General features: G+C 39.0%; 1 protein-coding gene across 1 annotated transcript; it reads left to right on the top strand.

Annotated features, from left to right (window-relative positions):
* Positions 1–2,023: 2,023 nt before the first annotated feature.
* ppic (peptidylprolyl isomerase C) lies at positions 2,024–10,269 on the top strand. The gene is made up of 6 exons (XM_068704003.1): positions 2,024–2,150; positions 3,403–3,516; positions 4,233–4,326; positions 6,334–6,401; positions 6,767–6,883; positions 7,749–10,269. Exons 1-6 carry the CDS (start codon positions 2,046–2,048, stop codon positions 7,875–7,877), a joined length of 627 nt encoding a protein of 208 aa, XP_068560104.1. The 5' UTR covers positions 2,024–2,045; the 3' UTR covers positions 7,878–10,269.
* Positions 10,270–11,490: the final 1,221 nt, after the last annotated feature.

The following is an 11,490-nucleotide window of genomic DNA, read 5'->3' as shown; positions in this document are numbered from 1 at the left end:
ATGTTCATTTATTTGGAAGCATTTTGTGCTGCATTTCTTGTATGAAAGGTGCTAAACAAAAAAAGATCATTATTATTAATTAAATATATAACCTTTCTACTTTAACATTTTAAAATACTCTCCCAGTGTATGACAGTATTTAAACCTTAATGTTGGGGAACACAGTTCAATGATAACTCTTCATAATTGATGTAATTTCATAATAAATGTAATAATAAAGGTTTGTGGTGGTAGAGAAATAGAGACAATGTTGTGAGACAGTTATTGAGAGGTTTGTGTAAGTTGTGTTGAATCGCTTTATGAATGTAAAATAATGTAAATGATCGGAGAGTTGTGGAGGCCTCCGACTCTGCTGCTAAGAGACAAAACTAAACACAGAAACAATATATATATTAGAATGATTTCATTTGTAATAATAATATTAAATGATCTGTTTATCTAAAGGAGAGAAAACGCTCCGCACAAAGCTGCAGATTTACACGTGACGTTAAAATAGAGACGATGCGTCCGTCTGTGTTTAGAGGTGATGTGTTCCTCCGGCAGACAGGGGGCGCTGCTGTGGATGCAGCTGCAAAACTGCACATTTAAAATTGTTAAAACCACAGACTGTATATAAGAAGTGGACGTAGTCATCGTGACGTCACCCATTGGTTTGTGGACTGATGCGATTTGGCCGTCGCCATCTTGGATTACGACCGTCGCCATCTTGTTTTTTTTGCCACCGGTGAACAGGAAGTGACCATATTTGGACTGAGGAGGAGTGACATAGAGACGCCGTATATACGTCTCTGGTGACCTGTCAATCAGCGTGTAGCCCCGCCCCTAAATCATCCCCTCTTTATGGTCTGTGTGACTCTAAATGGAGCATAATGTACTAAATGAACATCATGCTGTATTGAAGAAGACTGTAAACTAGAGATTGAGACCATAAACTCATGTTTACAATGTTTACTGAGGGAATAAATCAAGAGAGAAGTAGAGTCATTTTAGACTAGACTTCTATACAACCAGAGGAGTCGCCCCCTGCTGGACACTAGAGAGAATGCAGCTTTAACACATGAAGCTTTGTCTTCACTCTTCAGACCCAGAGGTTGCCTCCTGATTCAAACAGCTGTTTTTGAAACCCGTCCCCCTTTGTGGACTTGTTTTCGTGGTGGTGATACATGTTTGTGGTGTGGAGCTCCAGGTGCGTTCAGGTCCACAGGTGTGACATTCTGCTTGTTCCTACAAACGATCAAACACTTGTGTTGCCGTTTCTATCGGCTCGGGGGGGTTACAGGTCGACACCCATAACCTTTATTTGAGCCCCAGGTGGGTATTCATGGGACCTCTGAGAGGGTCTGACTCACAGCATCAATGAGTTGTCTCTGATCCTTTGTTGTTGTTGTTGTTGTTGTTGTTGTTGTTGTTGTCATAATGTTGTGATAATCACTGTTTGGTTTAATATTTACAGTAAAACACAAATCTTATATCCTCATTTCATCTCCTCTCCTCTCTTCTGCTCCCTTCGTTTCTTCACCTTGTCTTCTCTCCTTGTTACCTCCTCCCTATCTTGTTTTCATTTCATCCTCCCTTGTTGCTCTTCTCTCTTCTCGCCTCCTTCTCTCTTGTCCTTTCCTTCACTCCTCTCTCCTTTCCTTTTTTCCTATCCTTCTTATCTCATCTCTTCTTCTCTCCTTGTCTCTACTACTCTCCCCTCTTTGTCTCCTCTCCTCTCTTCATCACCTCTCCTCTCCCCTCCCTTCTTCTCCTCTCCTTGTCTCCTGTCCTCTCCTCTCCTTATCTCCTCATCTCCTCATCTCTTCTCCTCAGTGGGCGGTACGTTGATCCGGGTCCATCCCAGAGGGGGCGTGGTCTGGTGATGTGTCCGTGTTTGTAGCGCTGTTTCCCTGCCAGCCTCCCAGCTGAGACTCTCTGTGATTTCCTCTTCTTCCTCTTCTTCTTCTTCTTCTTCTTCCTCTTCCTCTTCCTCTTCCTCCTCCTCCTCCTCCTCCTCCTCCTCCTCGCCGTTAAGGCCCCGTGTAACCGGCTGTCTCCGGTTAACGATGGAGCTCCGGACGATCCTCCGCGCGCTGCTCCTCCTCTCTGCCGCCGGTCTGCAGCCGGTGACCGGCGCGGCTTCACGGACGGGACCGAGAGTCACCGAGAAGGTGGGTGAAGATCTGCCGCAGTGATTTACATCAATCTAGAACAAAGATGCGTCTCCTCTCCTCTTTATATTCTAACGGCGAGTAGCTGTGCGCGCGCCGGGCATACAAGACGAGCACGAGCACGCACGTACACACACACACACACACACACACACACACACACACACACACACACACACACACACACACACACACACACACACACAGATGACGTGTACTGGATTCACTTTAATTCCTCACGTGCTTTTATATAAAATGATCTGATTTCATGACTGAACACCGGTCTGTCAACACGTGCTCTTATTTTGAAAGGGTGTTAATTCATCTGAATGATGTAAATTAAAATTAAAGAGTTAAATTTCACTTAAATTTAGACACATTTGAGTTCATAGTTTGTGCTCAGAATGAACCGTTTATATCTATACAGGCCACCGTAGTTATATGTGATAAAGTATTCAGTATTCATTATACTTATATATATATATATATATATATATATATATATATATATGATATAAGTATATATAATTATATTCATTGTAAAATGCCACTAAATCACACACACTGGCCCTTTAAGTGTACTTAAAGGGCCAGTGTGTGTGTGTAATAGAGTAGAAATACTCAAGTAACAAAACAATAAGAATAAGTTACATTTAATATGTAAAAATATACTTAAAGTGCCAAAAGTAAAAGTACTCATTCTGCAGTATATTATATAATTATAATGACTGTCTGCTGATGAAGGTCATTTTAATTTACATTCTTTATATTCTGCTGGGTTGAATCTCTGGAGATGAATAAACTCTTATTGATGTAATAACATGTATTCTGTATTATTAATCTGAATTTGGAAAGTTATCAAATACATGAAGTGGAGTAAAACTTTAAAACAGTACTTGAGTAAATACTTTCCACCATTTGAAGAACTGAAGTGAAGTCAATGTTTGTCGTCACAAATCGCTGCTTTGTTCAATATTTACAGGAAATAAACACTTTGATTTTCTTATTCTTCTCTTCTCTCCTTAGTTCCTCTCATGTCCTTATTTCGCCACCTTGTCTCCTCTCCTCTCCCCTCTTTGTCTCCTCTCCCCTCATTTCCTCTCTTCTCCCTATGTCTCTTCGCAAAAAATTGTTCTGAAGTAAATGTTTCTCGTCACTTCAGACTTCTGATTGGTTGACGGCCTTCCTCTCTCCCTGTGTGTGTGTGTGTGTGTGTGTGTGTGTGTGTGTGTGTGTGTGTGTGTCCGTCCAGGTGTTCTTTGACATCACAGTATCAGGTCACGAGGTTGGACGGATCGTCGTCGGCCTTTTTGGGGAGGTCGTGCCACTCACTGTCAATAACTTTGTCGCCCTGGCAACTGGAGAGGTACACACACACACACACACACACACACACACACACACACACACACACGAACTTCACACAAACTGTGCTTCACTTTCACATCTGAGTCAATGTTGCAAATTATTAAATATTGGATATTTTATTTTGAAATTTAATGAGGTTTGATTTAGTTTGATTGTGTATTTCGTGTTAAATTATAATTATATTATATTAATTATAATAATTATAATTATATTTAGTTACATATTTTTTCAAAGTAAAAGCTTTTGAAAAGCTCGTCCTATAAAGAGTAAATGTTTTTTGATAACTCGTGGTGGTTGAGTTGATTCAGTCCTCAGTAGTGGTTGAGTTGGTTGAGCTGGTTGAGTTGGTTGAGTTGGTTGAGCTGGTTGAGCTGGTTGAGTTGGTTGAGTTGGTTGAGTTGGTTGAGTTGGTTGAGCTGGTTGAGCTGGTTGAGTTGGTTGAGTTGGTTGAGCTGGTTGAGCTGGTTGAGCTGGTTGAGCTGGTTGAGTTGGTTGAGTTGGTTGAGCTGGTTGAGTTGGTTGAGCTGGTTGAGTTGGTTGAGTTGGTTGAGCTGGTTGAGTTGGTTGAGTTGGTTGAGTTGGTTGAGCTGGTTGAGTTGGTTGAGCTGGTTGAGCTGGTTGAGTTGGTTGAGTTGGTTGAGTTGGTTGAGCTGGTTGAGCTGGTTGAGTTGGTTGAGTTGGTTGAGTTGGTTGTCTTTCCTGTTGTCTCTGCAGAAAGGTTACGGCTTCAAAGGGACAAAGTTCCACAGAGTCATCAAGGACTTCATGATCCAGGGAGGAGACTTCACAGCCGGAGACGGAACAGGAGGTGAGACACTTTAAGATATCAACTTCAGAAGCATCTAAACATCTAAAGAAACTGGTATCTACGGATATGAAGGCACTGTAGTTTGTAGAAATCCCATGAATCAGTTTGTATGTAATCCATGTGATCCTGAACAAGGACGTAAAAAGACTCCAAAAACCCCAAAACCTGGTCTTTCATCGAGGAGATCGCTGTTTGTTAGTCACATCAAAACAGTCTCACTGCACCACGTGAAACAGTCACGAAAAGCAATCGATTGGTTTTGTGTACATGGACACAAATTGTCCGTTTTTTTTTTTTAGCTTTTTTCTTCACTAAAAGTTAGGTTTAGGCAACTAAACCACGAAGGTTTAGATTTAGACAACTAAACCAACAGTTAAGTTTAGACAACTAAACCAACAGTTAGGTTGAAGCAACAAAACCGACAGTTAGGTTTAGGCAACAAAACCACTTAGTTACGTTTAGGCAACAAAACCTTTTAGTTAAGTTTAGGCAACTACACTAACAGTTAGATTGAAGCAACAAAAAAAGTTGAGGGAACTAAACCACCACCATAAAACCACCACGCGGTGCTGGACAACAGTCTTCTGGTTCACGCAGCTCTCTAGTGAGTGTTAAACCTTATACACCCGAGGGTCCCCCATTTGGACGCAGAGTACATCAAAACTTAGAGAGTTTTGTGTTAAAAGTAACTGGCAGAGAACCCACGAAGAACGAATATAGTGATGTTATAGTTCTGCAGAAACCTCAGCGTCCTGGGAACAACATGAACTAGGTCACTTCTACATGAGACAAACACATCTCCCATCAGCCAAGCAAACAAATAACAAAATATCATAAATCATACTCGATATGACTGGGACAGACCGGAGAAAAAGGCTGCTACACTCCGTTAGCAACGTGCTACCTACGAACATGCAGCATGAAAAAGCACGAGCGCCTGACGGAGATTACGGACATAGTTTCCATTTCTCTCCCCGGTAAACCATCGCAGAGATATTCAGCTTCGAACACAAAAAGTCACACAGCTTTCATCGAATATTGTACTTACTTTTGGTCGAATCTCAGCGAAAAAATGGAATATCTCCGTACTTCCAACGCATGTTTGTCCAGCTGCTGGTGCTCCATGTGAATCCGTTCGATTCGTGTCTCTCCGACACTCCTCGGATTCTTGGGAGGGTTGGAAGCTCAGCAAATCAGATTTCAGAGCTGGACCTTTTTGAGCTTTATTAGCTAATAGTGCTGTCAATCATCTAGCTTTCAATTCCAGGCAATTCTATTGGCTCCTACGGTTCGAAGGATGTCTCAATGGTGAAAATCGGAGAGGGGGGGGCTGAGATACAGCCCTGAACAGAGAGTCTGAAGCAGGATTTGACCTTAAACTAAATAACTAAAAAGGGCATAGAAAGAGCTTAAAACACTCAAAAAAGGTCCAATCTTCGGTCTATTGATTCAATGAACATCATGAGTGATACATAGAAGTGATATAGAGTGTTTTTGAATTTTAAAAATACTTTTTTATTCAAATATTGGAGTATTTGATCAGTTTTCTAATTTGAAATGCTCTATATTTCATAAATGTTTCACTGTATCTATGTATAGCTGTGTATATAGAGCCTATATCAGTTGTTCTAAGAGCCCAGCATATTAAAAGTCTTGGATACCCATACTTTCCAAAAAACAATACCCTAAAAGTGCTGTTTTTCAAGATCGAGCTTTTGAGTTTTCCAAGTTCTGCTGTGTTCCATCCTTATCTTATGTGAACCAGTAACATGTATTCTGATAGTTCCATGATTTTTCTCATCTCAAAAATATATAATTTTTTTTTTTTTTTTATACAATTAATTAGGTATTTCTTATCTTTATTCGAGCTGAGGCCTGCAAATAGGCCTCGTTTACCATTAACGATCAGTGCAGTAGTTTAACTTCACACAGACCAACGAGATAAGATGCAAAAAGAAAAGTTTAACAATGTAACAAAGAAAATGTTCCTATTCTTTCTCCATACAGGTCACAGCATTTATGGAACAACTTTTGCAGATGAAAACTTCAAACTGAAGCATTTGGGAGCAGGATGGGTGAGATGAAAATGAGAAATAAATATATATATATATATATATATATATATATATGATATATGTATATAACATATATATATATATATATGATATATGTATATAACATATATATATATATATAACATATATATATATTGTGTTTATTTATATATATATATATATATATATATATGTATATATATATATATATAGGAATATAAATAAACGCTGATTCTACTTTCTCTTGGCTAAATAGGTGACAAAAACCTCAACATGTGTCAACATGATGATGATTTTGTATGAAATGAAGACTTATTGTGTGTGTGTGTGTGTGTGTGTGTGTGTGTGTGTGTGTGTGTGTGTGTGTGTGTGTATTCATGTACCAGGTGAGTATGGCGAACGCCGGTCCCGACACCAACGGATCGCAGTTCTTCATCCTGGCTGCCAAAGCGCCGTGGCTGGACGGGAAACACGTGGTTTTTGGCAAAATCCTGGACGGGATGGTGGGTCGACACTCTGCAGTAATAATAAAAATAAAAGAGTTAACAGATTGACTAAGGTGTTACTGTAACGACTGGAATCTACAGACAGAAGACAAACATTACTTATCTCATGAATGAATGAATTCTTAAACCAAACAAATACAACATACAGTTCATTCACATGATCCACATGAGGTCAGCCTACTTCCTGGTTCAGGGGCTCCGCCCACACAGGAAGTAGTGTAATCAAGCCCCGCCCTCTCTTAAAGGGGATCTCTGTCATTTGTATATTCTAAAAGCTAAAACATGATCTTGAGATGTTTTTGCACATATTTTAACATAAATCAGCTCAAACATATCACCGACTAAACACAGACGAAACTCGTATGTTGAGCTTCAGGGTTCATTAGTCTACTGGAGCTTTCAGCTGCATCTCCTGGACTTCATCAGCAGATGGAGTTTGTCAAAAACATTGTTTTGTTGTTTTCAAGTGATGAAATTGATTGCAACTAAAAGCTCCATAAAAAAATCCAATTAAACTTAAGTTCATTTTTTGGCATTCAACAACCGGGTCTGAATTATTGATTGAATTTTGGACCTGCTGAGCTTCCATACACAACAAAACCAAATATTTAGCTGTAAAGAGGACGGGAGTTTAATAGGACGAAAAGTTTAAGAATATTTAAGAAGTTTGGATTTCATGTTAAAAACATACTTTTACTTCAGTAAGAATTTTGAGTACAGGACTTTTACTTGTAGTGGAGTACTTTAACAGTGTGGTATTTGTACCTTTACTGCAGTAAAGGATGTGAATACGTCTTCCACCACAGATGATGTCCTATAATATAAAGCCTGTATCTAACCTTCTGTTCGTCTCCTCTGACAGTCTGTGGTTCACACCATCGAGCTCCAGGACACCAACGACAGGAACCTGCCGTACACCGAGTGTATGATCGTCAACAGCGGCCGGATCCCCGTCAAAGAGCCCTTCGTGGTGGAGGTGGAGGGCTGGTAGACGGTTTATGATATGTTATTATATTCTGGTGATCAGTCAGAAGTCCAGTTTGCCAAATTCACTTTTTCACATTATCACTTTTGCATGTTTACGTGCTAACGCTAGCAAGAAGGGCTCGGTATTAATAACATTTTAAAGAAACATGATTTTCTTTTTTCTTATTCAGCAAAAATGTAGCTTCTCAAATTCGTCATTGTTAATTGTTTTCTAAATACAAAAAAAGCTGCACAAGAATGATCAGAAATTATGATTGAAACCTCGAAACATTTGATCAAAGAGCCTGAACCAGAACTAATAATTTCACTAAGCACCTTTAAATATATTTAAAAGCTTTTGATACTGCTTTGGAGGTATTTTGTTCCGTACCCAAAACATATTGAATTTCACCTCTATTAGCAAACTAACATGGACGCCAACATGTTTACATGCTACCTGTGTGGCTAAATGTTACCTGCTAAACATTAGCATGATGAAATCTAGTTGTAACATGCTAACAGTAAGTTTGCTAATGCTAGTATGCTAACAAACACTTTCTTCTTTTTACTGTACGCGGAGATAATATAAGTAATATTTATTATTAATAGAACATATCACACATTGATGTCAAACAACTGTCTGTGAAAGGAACTTTCTGACGACCAGAAGGACTCATTCCTGCAGCACTCTATTAAAAACGTGGGTTTGATGTTCAGATACAAAGTTAAATTCATCATGAATAGCAAAGGACACCACACACATGTGCATGTCATAATATTTTCTATGCTCATCATTGCTATGCTCATATGCACAATTCATCCGATTCACTGTGCTTCATGCTAGCGGTTTTATACGTTAGCATACTTGCTGTATTCAATGGGTGGTGCCAGTTAGCATCATCCAAACTAAATAATGAACTGTGACTAGGACATGACAAACATCCAGCCCAGGACTGAAATAGTCACGAAATACAATCTATTGGTTTTCGTATACAGGGACATGATTTGTCTTTTCTTTTTTTTTATTTAGCTCGGGCCAAAAATAATGGCAATCGTTGCCTAAACTTAACTGTTGGTTTTGTTGCCTAAACTTAACTGTTGGTTTTATTGCCTAAACCTAACTGTTGGTTTTATTGCCTAAACTTAACTGTTGGTTTTGTTGCCTAAACCTAACTGTTGGTTTTGTTGCCTAAACCTAACTGTTGGTTTTGTTGCCTAAACTTAACTGTTGGTTTTGTTGCCTAAACTTAACTGTTGGTTTTATTGCCTAAACCTAACTGTTGGTTTTATTGCCTAAACCTAACTGTTGGTTTTGTTGCCTAAACTTAACTGTTGGTTTTGTTGCCTAAACTTAACTGTTGGGTTTGTTGCCTCAACCTAACTGTTGGTTTTATTGCCTAAACTTAACTGTTGGGTTTATTGCCTCAACTTAACTGTTGGTTTTGTTGCCAAAACCTAAGTGTTGGTTTTGTTGCCTAAACCCAACTGTTGGTTTAGTTGCCTAAACTTAACTGTTGGTTTAGTTGCCTAAACTTAACTGTTGGTTTAGTTGCCTAAACTTAACTATTGGGTTTCTTGCCTAAACTTAACTGTTGGATTTGTTGCCTAAACCTAACTGTTGGTTTTTAACATAATGTTGTCCCAAAAAGTGTCGTTTCAAGCGACACGAAAATAAACGCACAATTTGTGTCCCTGTACATACAGTAAAAACCAATATATTTCTTTTGGTGACTGATTCTTGAACTGCTGACTGTGTTGAAACATCATGGAAACTTGCACTTCCTGAACAATGTAGCTCTTCTTTATATCTTATTGGCAACATCATTCTTTATTCGCCAAATCTGTTCACACTTTCTATGCATCTTGTCAATACCTAAACATCAATTTCAAACATATGCAAAAGACTAACTGTAGCAAGTGTCAAATGCCATTCTTGCACTTTATTACTATCATTTTTTTTATCTTTCTATCATTGAAAATGAAGATTCCCCTCCTCATGCTTTGATTAAAAAGAGACATTATTATGCACCACATGTTTGCAAAAAAATACAGCACAAATTGCACGAGAAGGAAAAAGTGTGTATATTAATACTGTAGCCGTCCTCTCAGTACTGACTTTAAACGTTGTACTTTGTTTTGTGGTGTGTTGTTACTAGATTCTGACTCTTATAGTTTCATCTTTTGTCTTCGTTCTTGTTATTTATTGTTGTGATTTCCGACACTAAACTGTCACGGTAGCATTATAGTCTAGAGACGTCGTCGCTGATATTCCTTCATGTCGCTGAAGTTCATGCAGCTTTTAAAACCTCTGTAACGGACATATCAGTTCTGTTTTCATTATATTTATAGCAACAGCAGAAGAAGAGTACCAACAGGTGTGTGTTTTCTACAATAAACAATATGCTGTTGAAAAACCATGTTCAGGTATTTTGTCTCTGTTCTGTTTCTGTGTTTTAGTCGAGCACTAGTTCAACCTGAGAGGTCCTTGTTTTTGTTACACTAGTCGTGTTTCCATAAACTTATGTTTATGCACATTTTGAAGTATCGTCTATTGTCTTTTGCAAAAACAACGCGTTTCCATCAACTGGTTTGGAGCGAATGATTTGTGTTTGTCTCTGGACAGACAGAAGCAGCGTCAATGAACAATGAAGCTGATACTGGCTGGAAGAACCATTCAAACCATTCAAACAGTCAATTCTCTCTGTAGACCGATGACTACAATCCCAAACTGTATCCAAGTGTTTTCTGTGGCAAACAAGTGCAGACACTTTATAGTCAAAGTGCAGTATATTATGGGCTCACAGACAGGATTCAGACAAGCAGGTCCAGGTCCAGGTCCAAATCCAGGTCCAGGTTCAGAAGGAATACCACTTACTGGTTGTCATTGTGCTGCAAAAGCTCAATGCACCAAAAACAGAGGCCTGATGAAGATGGAGGGAAATCTATATATATATGTATACATTTTACATTCTTTGATGTCGACCGATAACACTGTAAACACGCTGTTGATGATTGGGGGGGGGGGGGGGGGGGGGGGGGGTCAGACTACACAATATTAGCCTTTTAAAAAAAACATATAAACGATATTAGAAATGCGTCTGAAGAGATTCTCTTCCTTTGAGCTGTGATCCAAACGCTTTGTTTATGTTTTATGCTTCTGACTTGTATGTTTTTAGAGTCTAACAATGCAACATAATCCATGCTTCTATTCAACATAATTATCCCTCATTTATTCATTTATTTATTGGCTTTGCATGTGGAGTTGTCTGAGCCGCTTAACATAGTACTTGACAGTGAAGTACAAGGGTGTCCTGAATGATGTTTCTACTTCATTCTCTCTATGTACTTTGTAAAGAGTAAAAAAAACATAACTTTGTGATTTTAATCTTATATTCCGTTGACTTTGTAACATCTGTCCGAGGACTACAGATGAAACAATAGCTTCTTGTTCTAACTCTGGAGCATTTACAAGAATGTACCAAATAAAGCAATAAACAAATAAAATAAAATGGAGCCGCACAACTGGAACTCCCCCCCCCCACACACACACACACACACACACACAAGTCTCTCATTTGAGCCGGCTGCCGGTCTGCATGCCGCCGGTTGAGAAGCGCTGGCGTTAAACGGTGTAATTA

The sequence above is a fragment of the Cebidichthys violaceus genome, unplaced genomic scaffold (genome assembly GCF_023349555.1).
Source record: "Cebidichthys violaceus isolate CVI_PGR_0920_01 unplaced genomic scaffold, fCebVio1.0.p SCAF_9, whole genome shotgun sequence".
NCBI classification, from domain to species: domain Eukaryota; kingdom Metazoa; phylum Chordata; class Actinopteri; order Perciformes; family Stichaeidae; genus Cebidichthys; species Cebidichthys violaceus.
Note: the sequence above shows the minus strand (reverse complement) of the source record. Positions and strands in the feature narration are given on the sequence as shown.